General features: G+C 43.3%; 1 protein-coding gene across 1 annotated transcript in view; it reads right to left on the minus strand.

The window, feature by feature from the left end:
• Positions 1 to 20,450, minus strand: part of lmo7a (LIM domain 7a) — a 111,680-nt gene that overhangs the window by 56,058 nt on the left and 35,172 nt on the right. The window contains exons 3-5 of the mRNA XM_042306929.1: positions 19,091 to 19,207; positions 7,984 to 8,062; positions 6,457 to 6,712 (exon numbers count right to left, since the gene is read on the minus strand). Of these exons, the coding sequence (XP_042162863.1) occupies positions 6,457 to 6,712; positions 7,984 to 8,062; positions 19,091 to 19,207 (452 nt within the window). The remainder of the gene's footprint in view (positions 1 to 6,456; positions 6,713 to 7,983; positions 8,063 to 19,090; positions 19,208 to 20,450) is intronic.

Below are 20,450 nucleotides of genomic sequence, written 5' to 3' on the forward strand. Positions count from 1 at the left end.
GTAGATTGATGAGAAAAAAATATTTAATACGTTTTAGAATAATGCTGTAATGTAACAAAATGTGGAAAAAGTCAAGGGTCCTGAATACTTTCCAAATGCACTGCATAATTATGGGTAAAGATACTAACAAGACCAAGACCTCCCTAAATGGAAACTCTCAGCCAAAGCTTGGGTCAAATGTCCCCTCCCCTTCCGAAATTCAAAAGATGCCACACCTGCGAAATCATGTCCAAAGGATCAGTGATGAAAAAATCTGCGCGGAAACAAAATTCCTTGTTAGTTGTCCCACAGTCTGTTGACAGCCGCCATGATGCCATCCTATGTTACGCGCGTCTGGGAGATTAGCTTGAGTCAATAGCTTGAGTTATAAACTCAGCAAAAAAAAAAAAGAAATGTCCTCTCACTGTCAACTGCGTTTATTTTCAGCAAACTTAACATGTGTAAATATTTGTATGAACATAACAAGAGTCAACACCTGAGACATACACTTAACATGTTCCACAGACATGACTAACAGGAATGGAATAATGCGTCACTGAACAACAGATGGGTCAAAATCAAAAGTAACAGTCAGTATCTGGTGTGGCCACCAGCTGCAGTGCATCTCCTCCTCATGGACTGCACCAGATTTGCCAGTTCTTGCTGTGAGATGTTACCCCACTCTTCCACCAAGGCACCTGCAAGTCCCCGGACATTTTTGGGGGGAATGGCCCAAGCCCTCACCCTCCGATCCAACAGGTCCCAGGCGTGCTCAATGGGATTGAGATCCGGGCTCTTCGCTGCCATGGCAGAACACTGACATTCCTGTATTGCAGGAAATCACGCACAGAACGAGCAGTATGGCTGGTGGCATTGTCATGCTGGAGGGTCATGTCAGGATGAGTCTGCAGGAAGGGTACCACATGAGGGAGGAGGATGTCTTCCCTGTAACGCACAGCGTTGAGATTGCCTGCAATGACAAATCGATCCCGCTCCAGAGTACAGGCCTCGGTGTAACGGTCATTCCCTCGACGATAAACGCAAATTCGACCATCACCCCTGGTGAGACAAAACCGCGACTTGTCAGTGAAGTGCACTTTTTGCCAGTCCTGTCTGGTCCAGCGACGGTGGGTTTGTGCCCATAGGCAACATTGTTGCCAGTGATATCTGGTGAGGACCTGCCTTACAACAGGCCTACAAGCCCTCAGTCCAGCCTCTCTCAGCCTATTGCGGACAGTCTGAGCACTGATGGGGAGGGATTGTGCATTCCTGGTGTAACTCTGGCAGTTGTTGTTGCCATCTTGTACCTGTCCCGCATGTGTGATGTTCAGATGTACCGATCCTGTGCAGGTGTTGTTACACGTGGTCTGCCACTGCGAGGACGATCAGCTGTCTGTCCTGTCTCCCTGTAGCGCTGTCTTAGGCGTTGCAATTTATTGCTCTGGCCACATCTGCAGTCCTCATGCCTCCTTGCAGCATGCCTAAGGCACGTTCACGCAGATGAGCAGGGTCCCTGGGCATCTTTCTTTTGATGTTTTTCAGAGTCAGTAGAAAGGCCTCTTTATTGTTTTAAGTTTTCATAACTGTGACCTTAATTGCCTACCGTCTGTAAGCTGTTAGTGTCTTAACGACCGTTCCACAGGTGCATGTTCATTAATTGTTTATGGTTCATTGAACAAGTATGAGAAACAGTGTTTAAACCCTTTACAATGAAGATCTGTGAAGTTATTTGTATTTTTACGAATTATCTTTGAAAGAAAGGGTCCTGAAAAAGGGACGTTTCTTTTTTTGCTGAGTTAATATATTGTAGAGCTTACCCATGTTCAAACCCCTTTTCACCCCACTGTGCTAATACTGCTCCTTGCTGCCCAAGTCAATGTGACGTTGAGAGGAGACACTGGGTGTTTCTCAATATGCTTACTCCCGTGCTCCACTCTCTCATGCTCTGAGTGTATTCTCAAAGGACGTTCTCTTGAGTATGTTCTAGTGAGGATGAGAGTGTGGAGAATGCATAAAATATTACATTTGAGAAGCACTCGTACTCCCCCTACTGTATTATTTTGGCGGCAGGTAGCCAAGTGGTTAGAGCATTGGACCAATAACTGAAAGGTTGCAAGATCAAATCCCTGAGCTGACAAGGTAAAACAAAATCTGTTGTTCTGCCCCTGAACAAGGCAGTTAACCCACTGTTCCTAGGCAGTCCCTGTAAATAAGAATGTGTTCTTAACTGACTTGCCAAGTTAAATAAAGGTACACATTTTTTTTTAATCCTCACGCTCCACCTCCCTATTCACTGAACCTTGTTCCAGCCAGGACAATGGCAAAAGAGAATAAACAAGATGCACACAAAGCAAACTTTTACTAATTATCAGCTAACTAAAAGTGAAACGTAATAATCTAGATAGCTAGCTAGTTTACGAGGCAAAACTCACACAGCCAATTCTTCATGGTTAGCTAACTAGCCAGACAGTTAGCCCTATTGACTTACTATGGGCTATTGATCTATGCACACTACAGTGGGTATCGTAGGCAGGTAAACGTGCCAAAATTAACACAGTGTGTGTTTATTAAGGTATCAAAATAAAATAATGTAGTCAGGCAATATGAGATGTGAATTGGCAATATTTCATTCCGAAGTCAGAGATGATTTTCTCTCGCTTCAATAGCCGCCATTCATTTCAATACCTTTTGCTTCCTTTTTTATACATGGTACATCATATTTCTGTGCATACTTTTCATTGAGGCTTGCGTCGATCTATGCATGTTTCAAAACATGTACACACGGAGTACACACCCAAAAAGTGCCCACCGGGCTCTGTTTTGCATACTTTGATTTTGACTCATGCGCCAACTCTCCCGTGCGCCAATTTGCATGCTCTGAGCACGGTAGGCTGCATATTGAGAAACACCCACTGTGTTATTCAAATAGCGGTGACAACATCTTTTTAAATTCACCGTCAAAGTCAATTCACGAGCAGAAAAACAACGAATGTGAGTAGGGTCTTGTGTCAGTTAAATCCGATGGACTTTGACAACAGTATTCATGTGGTGGTGTCTTTAGCAATAGCACTTCAAAAAGGTTAGCAGCAGTTTTACAGGTTGTACAGAAAGGTCATTCACTTAGGGTGTTGCATTTTAGAGCTTCAGAATCGTATAGCATGTATGGTTTCAGAAAATACCACAACCTGGGTTTAAAAAAGGCAATTTGTTTATCCTAATCCAATCCACTTTCTCAAAAGCTGAAGATAAACATTTAAAACAACCAAGGTCTTTTTAAGCAGTGGGTTATGTTGCTACATTTCCACCCCTGGTGGAATGTTTATGTGTTCAAAATACAGTTACAGTCAAATAGTATTTATAAACATGTTCCAGTAAGTATGTAAGGTTTGGTTCTTGGGATAGAATTAACCCTTCTATGAGGCAAGCACCACTCGGTAACAAGACATATCCACATGCTTAATTAAGTTACCTGACTAACCCTTCTATGAGGCAAGCACCACTAAACAAGACATATCCACATGCTTAATTAAGTTACCTGACTAACCCTTCTATGAGGAAAGCACCACTCGGTAACAAGGCATATCCACATGCTTAATTAAGTTACCTGACTAACCCTTCTATGAGGAAAGCACCACTCGGTAACAAGGCATATCCACATGCTTAATTAAGTTACCTGACTAACCCTTCTATGAGGCAAGCACCACTCGGTAACAAGGCATATCCACATGCTTAATTAAGTTACCTGACTAACCCTTCTATGAGGAAAGCACCACTCGGTAACAAGGCATATCCACATGCTTAATTAAGTTACCTGACTAACCCTTCTATGAGGCAAGCACCACTCGGTAACAAGACATATCCACATGCTTAATTAAGTTACCTGACTAACCCTTCTATGAGGCAAGCACCACTCGGTAACAAGGCATATCCACATGCCATTTAGGGCATGTCAACAACAGACAGAAAAGTGTTCTTAGAACTAAACAGCTCACACACACACACACACACACACACACAAGGATCAAACGGGGGGTGGGTAAGACGAAAACAACTATACACAATCCAGAGATTCCAGGCTCAATCTCAAATGGCACCCTATTCCCTTTATAGTGCACTACTTTTCACTAGAGCCTGAAACGGCAGCCCTATGTGGCTCTGGACAAAAGTAATGCCCTATATAGGGTTTGGAGTGCCACATGAGATTTTCCCTGAGAGCAACAGGCACTGAAGCGCTATTGTTGTTTCGACTGCCATTCTAGTTCCTAAGTGTTCAGAAAGGCTAACTTCTCAATCATCATCATACTCTTCTTGCATCTCAGCCGGCTCGCCTCCGTAATCGCCAATATCTTCTGCAGGTTGACCTCGCTACTGGTAGTGGGCACAGACCGACCATCGGATTGGCTGATGTACCTAGATATGACCTCTGACCTTGGATACCCACTGCCCTCACCTCCACCCAGAGCACCACCCCAAACTTCTTCAGCAGCATGTAGTCCGTTTTGGGGTGCCCATCCCCTCTTTGCTCCCGGTTCTCCCCACCCTCAGCCTCTTGGGTCAAGCGGGCATGGCCCATGGCTCAGGTTGGACATTGGGTGGTAGCGGTCAGCGGCACCCAACAGTGGTCTCCACCGCCGACCATCTTGGGGCGGATTTACCTTCTGAGAGATGACGTCATCCCGCTCGATGTCGGGGATGATGGTCTTGATGGTGGTTTTCATGCCTCAGGAGGGCACGCTTCTTTCATTTGACCAGCCGGGGCACCAAGGTGCGGTCGATCCTGGGGAGTACCACCGGGGAGCGCTCAACGTACGGGATGTTGGTGGGTTTCAGTTTGGGGGGCTGGTAGGGGGCAGTGTGTGGTGGCTGAGTGTTGTAAGTACTGGAGGGAGGTGGGGGGGGGGGCAGTAGCAGAGGGAAGATAGATCGAAAGAAAAAAAGGAAGGTTATGTTGGATTTAAAACAGGGCTCCATCAAACAGGGGACCTTTTAATAGTAACCAGAAGCAGCTTATTCATATAGTAAGTTTGGCAAACACTGTACTATGGTTGTGTCCGAACACCAATACTTCCCAGGTAGCTTGTTTGGTTCATTGGAAGTTGTATGAACAACCATTGGTTCTGCGACCATTGGTTCCTGACCATTAAAACCATTAAAAGTTCATTAAACGTTCTGAGAACGGAAGTGTACATTTCACCTGTTTTGGGAACTTTACTTTTTAGGTTGCAGTGAGGTTATGATGAACATTTTACTATGGTTCCCTGAAAGTTTTCCTGGAAGGACATTATAGGTTATTTTAAAGTAACTAAATAACCTTCTGGGAACCTGTTTCAATAAGATTTTTAGTTACACGGCTAGCTAGTTTGGATTAACTGAACACCAAGCACAGATAGGACACATGGAAATTAGGCATTAATCATGGAAACACATTTATGTTTTATTGTGGCACGGCGTCAGTGAGATTTAAACCTATGATCTACTCTTCTCTATCCATGGAATCCGTCCACTTTGCCACCAGTATGGAGCTACAGTAGCATGCTATGTTTTTTTACTCATGTAAACCTGTTCATTTATGTCTGTTCAAACCAACCCCATTTCAAAGAAAACAAGAACTCATAAATATCAGGTGTGGCCAATTAGTGGGTGCGGCCAACACACCTGAACACAGTTCACGAGAAAGAGGTTAGAGAGAGTTTTGGTGATGCTGAGAATGGAATGTGTATGTTTTTAAATAACGTTCTTAGAGCGTTCTCTGAACGTTACTAAAGCTTTCATATGGTTTCTATGGACAGTTTTCGTTCTCGGAACAATGAGAACATGACTTTAAATAGAACCATGAGGAAACCTGTAGGAAATGTTATGCTGAAGTTATGAAATTCCCACAGAAAAACTTTGTTTATTAACATATTCTGAACTATTTGTGAACATTCCCAATGTTCCTAGAACCTTACCAAAATGTAAAATAATTGTAACCATGTTTGAACTTTTAGGAATCATTCTGTTAAAGTAACGAAATACCAAGACAATTGTTTTTTTTTGTCAAGTTCCTTAAATGTGCTGACAATGTTCCAAAGCCAAGCAACGATCCTACACCATTCTGAGAAAGTTGTGGGATGGTTTTATGCATAATAACCATAGGACAACCACACTCTCACAAAGCTCAAAGAAACATATGGTTTTCAGAACATTATGTGCAAACTGGGTTACGTCCTCAGATGAGTAGTATGTTGATATTGATATTGACAAAAAAAGGCTAACGTCAATCACTGGAAACGGTTGTGATAGAGTGATAAAGTAATGTAAGCATGTTCCATTAAAAATAGTGGAGGGAAGAAAGAGTAAGGAAATGAGCCCCATCCCTCTCGATAACTTAACCATTGAGAGATCTGAAAGGATTTGCTAGAGCAGCACCTGCGGTCAAAGATTAGAGGCAGCTGATTTCTGGTGTATAGGCTACAGATGTGTGTATGACTCTGCTACCTGGTGAAGGTGCCATCTTCCTCCGTGTACATGGGGCTGGCCCAGCTCCGGCGGCTGTCCTCGTGGCGCTCGGCCCGCTTCTTGCGGAGCGGCGCTGGCACATAGGCCGCTGGCTTGTCCTTGGTGGGCAGGAACTGGTTGAACTGCGTGGTCGTTTTAGGCTCGATGACCAGCGAGCGGCGGTAGTGCAGTGAATCCTTGTTACTGTCTGCCGCCATCCTGAAGACTGAGTCCGTCTCCGCGTCACTCTCACAACCTGGGGGAGGAGAGGTGGAAAAGGGGTCAAATTGAGGTGCGAGGTGAAGGAAAGTGGGAGGGGAAGGACAGTGGAGATTAGAGGTGCAGGAAAGAGTAAGAGGGAGGGCTCTGAGAGAGGGGAGAGAAGAGGTGAAAGACAGAATGGACAAGTGGAGACCAGAAAGGGAGGTGAGGGGAATGGAAGGTGGGAGGAGGGAGGAAAAGGCAGTGGAGAGCCGAGAATGGAAGGGGGAAGAGTTCAGAGGTCGGTCCAGGAGGAGAGACAAGGAAAAGGTTGGAATAGTAGAAGTCTACTTAGTGTTGTTTGCGATATAATTGTCTGGCAGATAAAATAGGGAATCTGGTCAGCTCTATACTTAAAGGGATACTTTGGGATTTTGGGAATGAGGCCCTTTATCTATGTCCTTAAAGTCAAATGAACTCATGCTAACATTGGCTCACAAAACTTCCAATAACTTCCTTCATACTGGACACAGAGACATAAAAACAGTCCATCTGACTCTGAACCTTTCACCTCACTGAACACCTCACTAAAATTCTGAACCATTCACCTCACTGAACACACCCCAGTACAAGGGTAGAGGGGGTGGTGCGCATTGCTTTGGGAACAGAGGCCTATTATCCCCTCCTTGCTTAATTTACAGGCTGGTGTAGAAGCATCTGGAATGTATCTCTGGTCTGTCTCTCACAGTGGGAGCCAAGTCTCTCTCTAATTACTGACTGAAACGCTAAACTAGTCCACCCACTGTCAAATGCCAACAAAGACCTGGTATCAGTAAAATCAACATGCTCAGTGTGAACTTCACAGATTACCTCAGATAGTCCAAAATAAACAAATAGATACCCACCCTTGAAATAGCATCACGTTAACACTACCACTCAACATTTCAGACTAAGATATAGAGGCTAAAGGTATACTGCTAAGAGCCTAAAACACAGCATAAAAAGTCAAACCTAAACACACTCAAGTCCTGTCCGACTGGGGTGCGTGATAATTGAGATTGATGTGTGTGCATGCGTACGCGCGTGTGTGTAGAAGCATAACAAAGTAGAACCAAACACACACACAACTCAAGTCCTGTCCGATTGAGATTGACATGTGTGTGTCAGTCTGTCTGTGAGTGAGTGAGTGAGTGAGTGAGTGAGTGAGAGTGTTGGTCCATACCCTCACTGCTGCTTTGAGCGTGTTGTCAGGGATCTGCTGTGTGGTCTAGAACCCCGTGTCCTCCTCCTCTCAGTATAGGTAATATATCCTCTCTCCCACTATACCAGCTGTCTCTGAAACCACTGTCTCTTCTCTAAATCTTCTGCTGCTGCTGGCTCTCTGGCCGGATGATTCCTCAAGTGCCTGCAATATACACACACACGAACAAACACAATCGTGAGCTCACACCCTGAAAGAAAGAGCGATGTGTCTTTCAGTCATGTACTTGGGTTATCCTCCCCAGGTACATGATAACACACACAGACAAATAATTGATTCCCATTCAAAATCCTATTTTCCCAAACCCTAAAACTATCCCTAACCATAACTCTAACCTTTACACCAAATCCCTAACTGTAATTCTGACCGTAATTCTAACCCTAACCCCTAAACCTAAAATATCCTTTTTCCTTGTGGGATCCCGCGAAATGTCCCTGTTCTACTATCCTTGTGAGGACCTCTGGTCTCAACAAGGATAGTAACCCCCCCCCCCAAAAAAAACACATGTACACCCATGACACAAACAAACATGACACAAACACTTGTAGAGTTCAAGTTTCTTAACCCCTTCTCCAGAACAGTGAACATTGTGATGTCAATCATCTCAAGTCACAAGATTTCCCTAAATTACTAAAGACACCCAGCCATCTCACCCAACACACACTTCTGATGACTGGAACTCTGACCCCTAACTGTTTTCCAGTCAGTCATGCAGGCACAGCCAATAAGCCATGCTCTGTGTGATGATGACGACACTGATAACTGTTTACAGTCTAAAGGGCTTAGCGTAAGAACACAAACAAGGCCTGCCCAGCTAACATAAAACGTTCCCACAACCAGAGAACCTTAAGAGTCTCATTAGGTCATTAACTAATGATTTCATAGGAATGTTCCCGTGATGTACACGGAATGTTTCCAAGAGACCATTCCCTTAATTGTCAAGTAGAACTTACCCAGAACATGGTTACCATGTATTCAGAACATAATACATTCATGTTCTGGACACTTTTCATGGGAACGTTACAAAAACATTCATATGTCCAGTTTTCTGTGGTTTAGGAAAATATTTCTTACATACACCAAACATACACAGAATATGGTTGCCATGTTCTCAGAACATAAGATATGAATGTTCTAGACACGTTTCATGGGAATAACATTTCTGTGTCTCAGTTGTCAGGACGTCGCGTGATGATCCCAAAGAACCACCGTATTGCGTCAGATAACAACATTGACGAATACGCTGATTCGGTGTGCGAGTTCATTAGAACGTGCGTTGAAGATGTTGTTCCCATAGCAACGATTAAAACATTCCCTAACCAGAAACCGTGGATTGATGGCAGCATTCGCGTGAAACTGAAAGCGCGAACCACTGCTTTTAATCAGGGCAAGGTGACTGGTAACATGACCGAATACAAACAGTGCAGCTATTCCCTCCGCAAGGCTATCAAACAAGCTAAGCGCCAGTACAGAGACAAAGTAGAATCTCAATTCAACGGCTCAGACACAAGAGGTATGTGGCAGGGTCTACAGTCAATCACGGACTGCAAGAAGGAAACCAGCCCAGTCACGGACCAGGATGTCTTGCTCCCAGGCAGACTAAATAACTTTTTTGCCCGCTTTGAGGACAATACAGTGCCACTGACACGGCCTGCAACGAAATCATGCGGACTCTCCTTCACTGCAGCCGAGGTGAGTAAGACATTTAAACGTGTTAACCCTCGCAAGGCTGCAGGCCCAGACGGCATCCCCAGCCGCGCCCTTAGAGCATGCGCAGACCAGCTGGCCGGTGTGTTTACGGACATATTCAATCTATCCCTATACCAGTCTGCTGTTCCCACATGCTTCAAGAGGGCCACCATTGTTCCTGTTCCCAAGAAAGCTAAGGTAACTGAGCTAAATGTCTACCGCCCGTAGCACTCACTTCCGTCATCATGAAGTGCTTTGAGAGACTAGTCAAGGACCATATCACCTCCACCCTACCTGACACCCTAGACCCACTCCAATTTGCTTACCGCCCAAATAGGTCCACAGACGATGCAATCTCAACCACACTGCACACTGCCCTAACCCATCTGGACAAGAGGAATACCTATGTGAGAATGCTGTTCATCGACTACAGCTCGGCATTTAACACCATAGTACCCTCCAAGCTCGTCATCAAGCTCGAGACCCTGGGTCTCGACCCCGCCCCTGTGCAACTGGGTACTGGACTTCCTGACGGGCCGCCCCCAGGTGGTGAGGGTAGGCAACAACATCTCCACCCCGCTGATCCTCAACACTGGGGCCCCACAAGGGTGCGTTCTGAGCCCTCTCCTGTACTCCCTGTTCACCCACGACTGCGTGGCCACGCACGCCTCCAACTCAATCATCAAGTTTGCGGACGACACAACAGTGGTAGGCTTGATTACCAACAACGACGAGACAGCCTACAGGGAGGAGGTGAGGGCCCTCGGAGTGTGGTGTCAGGAAAATAACCTCACACTCAACGTCAACAAAACTAAGGAGATGATTGTGGACTTCAGGAAACAGCAGAGGGAACACCCCCCTATCCACATCGATGGAACAGTAGTGGAGAGGGTAGCAAGTTTTAAGTTCCTCGGCATACACATCACAGACAAACTGAATTGGTCCACTCACACAGACAGCATCGTGAAGAAGGCGCAGCAGCGCCTCTTCAACCTCAGGAGGCTGAAGAAATTCGGCTTGTCACCAAAAGCACTCACAAACTTCTACAGATGCACAATCGAGAGCATCCTGGCGGGCTGCATCACCGCCTGGTATGGCAACTGCTCCGCCCACAACCGTAAGGCTCTCCAGAGGGTAGTGAGGTCTGCACAACGCATCACCGGGGGCAAACTACCTGCCCTCCAGGACACCTACACCACCCGATGTTACAGGAAGGCCATAAAGATCATCAAGGACAACAACCACCCGAGCCACTGCCTGTTCACCCCGCTATCATCCAGAAGGCGAGGTCAGTACAGGTGCATCAAATCTGGGACCGAGAGACTGAAAAGCAGCTTCTATCTCAAGGCCATCAGACTGTTAAACAGCCACCACTAACATTGAGTGGCTGCTGCCAACACACTGACACTGACACTGACTCAACTCCAGCCACTTTAATAATGGGAATTGATGGGAAATGATGTAAAATATATCACTAGCCACTTTAAACAATGCTACCTAATATAATGTTACATACCCTACATTATTCATCTCATATGCATACGTATATACTGTACTCTATATCATCTACTGCATCCTTATGTAATACATGTATCACTAGCCACTTTAACTATGCCACTTTGTTTACATACTCATCTCATATGTATATACTGTACTCGATACCATCTACTGTATCTTGCCTCTGTACCATCACTCATTCATATATCTTTATGTATGCTGCTCTGTACCATCACTCATTCATATATCTTTATGTACATATTCTTTATCCCCTTACACTGTGTATAAGACAGTAGTTTTGGAATTGTTAGCTAGATTACTTGTTGGTTATTACTGCATTGTCGGAACTAGAAGCACAAGCATTTCGCTACACTTGCACTAACATCTGCTAACCATGTGTATGTGACAAATAACATTTGATTTGATTTGATTTGAAATGTTCTCCAAAACAAGTAGTTTAATTACACATCACGCCTTGTTACTTTTGCCAAGCCCATCAAGGCCCTAATCAGTGAACCACTGATCCAATCACAGCTCTTTTTGTCTGTTGGCAAGGTTAGGAATACTCACACACACACACTGCTTTTAAAATGGTGTTTTCAACTTACATATTTGACACACTTTGACATGCAGTGCAATCAGAAAGTATTCACACACCTTTCCACAGAGGGGTCATATTATTGTGTAGCCCAAACTGTTCGGAGGCTACAGACAGAAGTCGGCAGACCGGCTGTACCGACTTCAGATGAGTCCCAAGATGCTTGTGGTGCAGAAGTGCGACATCGGCTGATGGATTGAGACGCATCCGATACAACTAAACAGACATCTCTAGATTAGAACAGACATTTAGAATTTGTATTATGCTAATTTGATTTTTGCGGGGGAGCAGACATCGACTCCACAGCTACCCGGACTATCTGCATTGACCCATTTTTCCAAAAGTTTACTAAGGGATGGTAACAGGCTGATTGGTCAGCTATTTGAACCAGTAAAGGAGGCTTTACTATTCTTAGGTAACTTTTGCTTCCCTCACACACATTCTAGTAGGCTTAAATTGAAAATATGGCAGATAGGAGTGGCAATATCACCCACTATTATCCTCAGTAATATTCCATCCAAGTTGTCAGACCCCAGGGGTTGGTCATTGTTGAAAAAAATATTGCTGTTTATCACCTCTTCCACACTCACTTTAAATAATTAAAAATTACATTACAATTCTTGTCTTTCATAATTTATCAGTTATACTTGGATACGTAGGCTTTGTGGTGAATGAGCCATCTGATTCAATGAATGATGGGTGTTAGCACTTGGTGGTCTATAGCAGCTTCCCACAAGAATAGGCTTTAGGTGAGGCAGATGAACCTGTAGCCACTCCGACAATTAATCCACACATAAAACGATCAGCCAAATAATTTCTAGTCATCTCTCCTCCTTCCAGGCTTTTTCTTCTTTGGACTTTATATGGCGATTGGCAACTAACTTTCATAATAAGGTGCATTACCACAACCGACATGTTCATCTATCAATCACCCACGTGGGTATAAGCAATGAGGAGATGGGTCGTGGGTATATGCTTCTAAAAGCCAATGAGGAGATGGGAGAGGCAGGACTTGCATCGTGTCCTGCATCACAAATAGAAGAAACTTCTATTTTCACGCTTGGCAATGCAGACGCTCGTCGGCACGCAAGCAGTGTGGGTGCAATGATTGAATAACATGTATGTGTACATTTATTTTGCAGCGCACGTGATGCGAGCGGTGTGGTCAGCAAGTTAGGCAAAACAAAAAACTCCTCAGTCCTTGCCGATGACAAGCATACCCATAACATAATGCAGCCACCATGCTTGAAAATATGAAGAGTGGTACAAAGTGATGTGTGTTGGTTTGCCCCAAACATAACGCTTTGTTTTAAGGACATAAAGTTAATTTCTTTGCTATTTTTGTTGCCATTTTACTAGTGCCTTATTGCAAACTGCATGCATGTTTTGGAATGTTTTATTCTGCACAGGCTTCCCTTTCACTATGTAATTTTGGTTAGTATGGTGGAGTAATTACAATGTTATTGTTCCATCCTCAGTTTTCTCCTATCAAAGCCATTAAACTCTGTTTTAAAATCACCATTGGCCTCATGGTGAAATCCCTGAGTGGTTAACTTCCTCTCCGGCTACTGAGTTAGAAGGATGCCTATATCTTTTTCGTGACTAGGTGTATTGATACACCATCCAAAGTGCAATTAATAACTTCACCATGTTCAAACGGTTATTCAAAGTCAGCTTTGTTTTGTACCCATCTACCAATTTGTGCCCTTCTTTGCGAGGCATTGGCAAACCTCCCTGGTCTTTGTGGTTGAATCTGTGTTTGAAATGCACTGCTTCTTGTATGTGTGGGGTACAGAGCTGAGGTAGTCATTCAAAAATCATATTAAACACTATTATTGCATACAAATAGAGTCCATGCATTAACTTATTTAGGCTTGCCATAACAAAGGGGTTGAATACTTCTTGACTGAAGACATTTCAGCTTTTAATTTTTTATTAATTTCAAAACATTAAAAAAAAAACATAATTCCACTTTGACAATATAGCCAGTGACTCAAAATCTAAATGTAATACATTTTAAATTCAGGCTGTGACAAAACAACATGTGGTCAAAAGGTTTGAAAACTTTTTGAAGGCACTGAATATATATTTTTAAAGCCTTGTCTCATGCTAATGTAATTCATGCTGTAGGCTAACCCGTTTCCAATAGGCTATCGTAAAGCAGAAAATCAAAAAAAAAATATGGCAGCTGTGTTGCCCCTTAATATTGAGTTAATCGAGGAAAAATTTAATTTTAGACAAATAAAAACTCTGCAAAGGCAGCATTGATCTCTTTGCCCAGGAAAGAAGTGACTCTGGGATGCTGGCCTTCTAGGCAGAGTTGCAAAGAAAAAGCCATATCTCAGACTGGCCAATAAAAATAAAATATCAAGATGGGCAAAAGAACACAGACACTGGACAGAGGAACTCTGCCTAAAAGGCCAACATCCCGGAGTCGCCTCTTCACTGTTGACATCGAGACTGGTTTTTGCGGGTACTATTTAATGAAGGTGCCAGTTGAGGACTTGTGAGGCTGTTTCTCAAACTAGACACTCTAATGTACTTGTCCTCTTGCTCAGTTGTGCACCGAGGCCTCCCACTCTTCTTTCTATTCTGGTTAGAGACAGTTTGTGCTGTTCTGTGAAGGGAGTAGTACACATCGTTGTATGAGATCTTCAGTTTCTTGGCAATTTCTCACATGGAATAGCCTTCATTTCCCAGAACAAGAATAGACTAACGAGTTTCAGAAGGTCTTTGTTTCTGGCCATTTTGAGCCTGTTATCAAACCCACAAATGCTGATGCTCCAGATACTCAACTAGTCTAAGGCCAGTTTTATTGCTACTTTAATCAGGACAGCAGTTTTCAGCTGTGTTAACATAATTGCAAAAGGATTTTCTAAATGTTCAATTAGTCTTTTAAAATAATAAACTTGGGTTAGCTAACAACGTGCCATTGGAATACAGGAGTGATCGTTGCTGATAATGGGCCTCTGTATACCTATGTAGATATTCAATTAAAAATCTGCCGTTTCTAGCTACAATAGTCATTTACAACATTAACAATGTCTACACTGAATTTCTGATCAATTTTATGTTATTTTAATAGACAAAAAAGGGGGTTTTCATTCAAAAACAAGGACATTTCTAAGTGACCCCAACCTTTTGAAAGGTGTATATTGCTAAGAATTTGAGAGTAGGGTGACTCGCTTAGCGGGCCACCACCACCAATGACGAACACCCTAACCACTGTCCCACTGTCCCAATAAGGGATATCTCAAGGACATGTGCTTATTGGGTCAGTATAGTTAGGCCTTGCCCAGAAAAAACCCTAACCCCTCCTCCCTAGGCACTTGTGTAGACCGGAAACAACTTGATAGGTGTAAGCAATAATGTGAATGCACTTTGAATATTTTCAGGTCTCTCTAGATATGTTCGATCAGGTTCAAGTCTGGGCTCTGGCTGAGCCACTCAAAGACATTCAGAGACTTGTCCCAAGGCCACTCCTGCGTTGCATTGGCTGTGTGCTTAGGGTCGTTTTCCGGTTGGAAGGTGAACCTTTGCTCCAGTTTGAAGTCCTGAGCACTCTGGAGTAGGTTCTCTCTGTACTTTGCTCCGTTCATCTTTTCCTCAATCCTGTCTCCCATTACCTGCCACTGAAAAACATCTCCACACTATGATGCTGCCACCACCATTCTTCACCGTAGGGATGGTGCCAGGTTTCCTCCAGATGTGACTCTTGGCATTCAGCCCAAAGAGTTCGGTGTTGGTTTCATCAGACCATAGAATCTTGTTTCTCACGGTCTGAGAGTCCTTTAGGTGCGTTTTGACAAACTCCAAGCGGGCTATCATGTGCCTTTTACTGAGGAGTGGCTTCCATCTGGCCATTGTACCATAAAGGCCTGATTGGTGGAGTGCTGCAGAGATGGTTGTCTTTCTGGAAGGTTATCCCATCACCACAGAGGAACTCTGGAGCTCTGTCAGAGTGTCCATCAGGACCATCGGCCTTTCTCCCGCTTGCTCAGTTTACCCATGTGGCCAGCTTTAGGAAGAGTCTTAGTGGTTCCAAACCGCTTCCATTTAAGAATGATGGAGGCCACTGTGGTCTTGGGGATCTTCAGTGCTCCAGAAATGTTTTGGTACAATTTCCCAGATCTGTGCCTTGACACAATCCAGTCTCGGAGCTCTACGGACATTTCCTTCGACCACATGGCTTGGTTTTTGCTCTGACATGCCCTACCAAACATGGGCCCTTATATAGGCAGGTGTGTGCCTTTCCAAATCATGTCCAATCAATTGAATTTACCATAGGTGGACTTCAAATCAAGTTGTAGAAACATTTCAAGGATGATCAATGGAAACAGGATGCAGCTGACCTCAATTTTGAGTCTCATAGCAAAGGGTACTTATGTATATAAGGTTTTTCAGTTATTATTCATTTGCAAAAATGTCTAAACTGGTTTTCTCTTCATCATATAAAAAATATATATATTTTAGAATAAGGCTGCAACATAACAAAATGTGGAAAAAGTCAAGGGGTCTGAATACTTTCCAAATGCCCCATCAACATTAGACAACTATACAGAACGCCCATAAATTGTTGAAGTAAGTAAATGAAACCAATGATGAGAGACTAGTTAAATTAACTGACAACTGACACAGACATCTGAATGCCGGGACCTAAGGACGTGTTGAAAAATATTTACTGTATAAATGAGCATGCACAATGTAGTCATGTAGGTCAAAGTGACAGATGTGTAAGTTCAAAACACTTTTTGGGGGGGACACAAGTCCATGAATGTGCGCACACAGAGACCAACACACTTCCATACATGTACCAAGTGACCTATGGACTCCTGAAGTAAAGAAGATTAAAATAGCTGAGTCAGGAGAATAGATATATATTGGTTTTAGTGCCGATTGTCAAGTATTTTGAGACCCCTAAACCAATGGGCAGACTTCCATAACACATACAGTTTGGCAAAAAAGTATTTAGTCAGCCACCAATTGTGCAAGTTCTCCCACTTAAAAAGATGAGAGAGGCCTGTAATTTTCATCATAGGTACACTTCAACTATGACAGACAAAATGAGAAGAAAAAAAACCAGAAAATCACATTGTAGGATTTTTATGAATTTATTTGCAAATTATGGTGGAAAATAAGTATTTGGTCACCTACAAACAAGCAAGATTTCTGGCTCTCACAGACCTGTAACTTATTCTTTAAGAGGCTCCTCAGTCCTCCACCCGTTACCTGTATTAATGGCACGTGTTTGAACTTGTTATCAGTATAAAAGACACCTGTCCACAACCTCAAACAGTTAGACTCCAAACTCCACTATGGCCAAGACCAAAGAGCTGTCAAAGGACACCAGAAACAAAATTGTAGACCTGCACCAGGCTGGGAAGACTGAATCTGCAATAGGTAAGCAGCTTGGTTTGAAGAAATCAACTGTGGGAGCAATTATTAGGAAATGGAAGACAATACCACTGATAATCTCCCTCGATCTGGAGCTCCACGCAAGATCTCACCCCGTGGGGTCAAAATGATCACAAGAATGGTGAGCAAAAATCCCAGAACCACACGGGGGGACCTAGTGAATGACCTGCAGAGAGCTGGGACCAAAGTAACAAAGCCTACCATCAGCAAGGCCATTGAAGATGAAACGTGGCTGGGTCTTTCAGCATGACAATGATCCCAAACACACCGCCCGGGCAACGAAGGAGTGGCTTTGTAAGAAGCATTTCAAGGTCCTGGAGTGGCCTAGCCAGTCTCCAGATCTCAACCCCATAGAAAATCTTTTGAGGGAGCTGAAAGTCCGTGTTGCCCAGCAACAGCCCCAAAACATCACTGCTCTAGAGGGGATCTGCATGGAGGAATGGGCCAAAATACCAGCAACAGTGTGTGAAAACCTTGTGAAGACTTACAGAAAACGTTTGACCTCTGTCATTGCCAACAAAGGGTATATAACAAAGTATTGAGATAAACTTTTGTTATTGACCAAATACTTATTTTCCACCATAATTTGCAAACAAATTCATTTAAAAAATCCGTCATAGTTTAAGTGTACCTATGATGAAAATTACAGGCCTCTCACATCTTTTTAAGTGGGAGAACTTGTACAATTGGTGGCTGACTAAATACTTTTTTGCCCCACTGTAGCTAATATACCAGGAAGGATGTAGATATGGTTTTAGTGCCGACTGTCAAGTATTCTGAGACCCCTAAACCAATGGGCTGACTTCCTTAACACACAGCTAATATACCAGGAAGGATGTAGAGATGGTTTTAGTGCCGACTGTCAAGTATTCTGAGACCCCTAAACCAATGGGCTGACTTCCTTAACACACAGCTAATATACCAAGAATATACCAAGAAGGATGTAGAGATGGTTTTAGTGCCGACTGTCAAGTATTCTGAGACCCCTAAACCAATGGGCTGACTTCCTTAACACACAGCTAATATACCAGGAAGGATGTAGAGATGGTTTTAGTGCCGACTGTTAAGTATTCTGAGACCCCTAAACCAATGGACTGACTTCCTTAACACACAGCTAATACACCAGGAAGGATGTAGAGATGGTTTTAGTGCCGACTGTCAAGTATTCTGAGACCCCTAAACCAATGGACTGACTTCCTTAACACACAGCTAATATACCAGGAAGGATGTAGAGATGGTTTTAGTGCCGACTGTCAAGTATTCTGAGACCCCTAAACCAATGGACTGACTTCCTTAACACACAGCTAATATACCAGGAAGGATGTAGAGATGGTTTTAGTGCCGACTGTTAAGTATTCTGAGACCCCTAAACCAATGGACTGACTTCCTTAACACACAGCTAATATACCAGGAAGGATGTAGAGATGGTTTTAGTGCCGACTGTCAAGTATTCTGAGACCCCTAAACCAATGGGCTGACTTTCTTAACACACAGCTAATATACCAGGAAGGATATAGAGATGTGTTGGCCAGTGGATGTAAAAGAGGATTTCATTCATACGATTCCTAGCTAGGCTGATTACTCAAACCATTACATGGTAGCACACATAACATAAAAACTGTAGGCACCTTTCCATTTTTAATGTTAATTCTCTTCCTGAATTGACCAAATTGAAATGGATGGACCCCAAACTTGTCTAGACCACTGTAGTAGAGTGAGGCAGATTTACATTTAATAGTGCTAATACTGTACTTGGTCCTGGTCTTGCAAACTCCTATGGTTAAACACGTTAGCAAGACAGTACAAACAGATCTGTGACCAAGGCTATAAATACTGTACCCATATAAACATAATTACTAGAAGGGACAAACAGAAATGGAATGGGTTATATAGAGTATAATAGAGTGGATGATTATAGAGTAATAGAACATTAACCTAGGCTAGCACAGCGTACAGTAAGGTTATTTATTTACCTTGGATAGCGCTGCTATGTCCAGTAGTCCTTCGAAGGCCTTGAGTCTTAAGTTAGGTCCATTATAGAAGGGCTCGCATTGTGCCTTCCTACCTAGCCAGTATATGGTGATCAGCACCTGGGAGAAAGAGGACATGGGTTAATACAAACATCATAATTATAATGTACGCATATTTTCTTTAAAGGAGCAATGCCAATTCCCTAATATTTTTCTACAACAGAATAAAGAGCATATTACTAGGATAGTATTTGCTTCTTTTCCAATATGTTGAGTATTTGATTGAGCCTGCCTGGAGTGCCAATTGGGTGGGGTTTGAACTTGTGTGGCTAAAGTATTTGAAAGAAAACATACTGTTTGAACTCAGGTAAACTGTTGAAAACAGTATGACGTTCAGTTCTATATTGATGAGAACACACTTATAGTACATTCTAGCAGCACACTAAATAGCCTGTATATAGTCTGGACTGTTAGAATGGATCATAAGATTTCTGTATAGTAATGACCCAGCAGAGTTGTCCTAAGGTCATACTGTGAACACTAGTGTCCAGCTCTTTGTTTTCCTGCCTCATCCAGAACCCTCCGATACACCACTGTTTGTTTGTGTGCACTGACCTGACCTAAACCCCTTGTAACATGTAGGGCTTTCAACTAATACAGTTGTATTAGTTGTATTGTACAGACGTGACGCTTGGCATTCAGGCCAAAGAGTTCAATCTTGGTTTCATCAGACCAGAGAATCTTGTTTCTCATGGTTTGAGAGTATTTAGGTGCCTTTTGGCAAACTCCAAGCAGGCTGTTGTGTGCCTTTCACTGAGGAGTGGCTTCCACCTGGCCACTACAATAAAGGCCTGATTGGTGGAGTGGTTGTTCTTCTGGAAGGTCCATCGGGTGCTTGGTCACCTCCCTGACCAAGGCCTTTCTCTCCTGATTACTCAGTTTGGTCAAGCGGCCAGCTCTAGGAAGAGTCTTGGTGGTTCCAAACTTCTTTCATTTAAGAATGATGGACGCCACTGTGTTCTTGGGGATCCTCAATGCTGCAGTAATTGTTTGGTACCCTTCCCCAGATCTGTTCCTCGACACAATCCTGTCTCAGAGCTCTACAGACAATTCCTTCGACTTCATGTCTTGGTTTTTGCTCTGACGTGCACTGTCAACTGTGGGACTTTATATAGACAGGTGTGCCTTTCCAAGTCATGTCCAATCAATTGAATTTACCACACATGGACTCCAATCAAGTTGTTGAAACATCAAGGATGATCAATGGAAACAGGATGCACCTGAGCTCAATTTCGAGTCTCATAGAAAAGGGTCTGAATACTTATGTACATAAGGTTTTTCAGTTTTTATTAATTATTCATTA

Source organism: Oncorhynchus tshawytscha, linkage group LG26 (assembly GCF_018296145.1).
Source record: "Oncorhynchus tshawytscha isolate Ot180627B linkage group LG26, Otsh_v2.0, whole genome shotgun sequence".
Taxonomy (NCBI): Eukaryota; Metazoa; Chordata; class Actinopteri; order Salmoniformes; family Salmonidae; genus Oncorhynchus; species Oncorhynchus tshawytscha.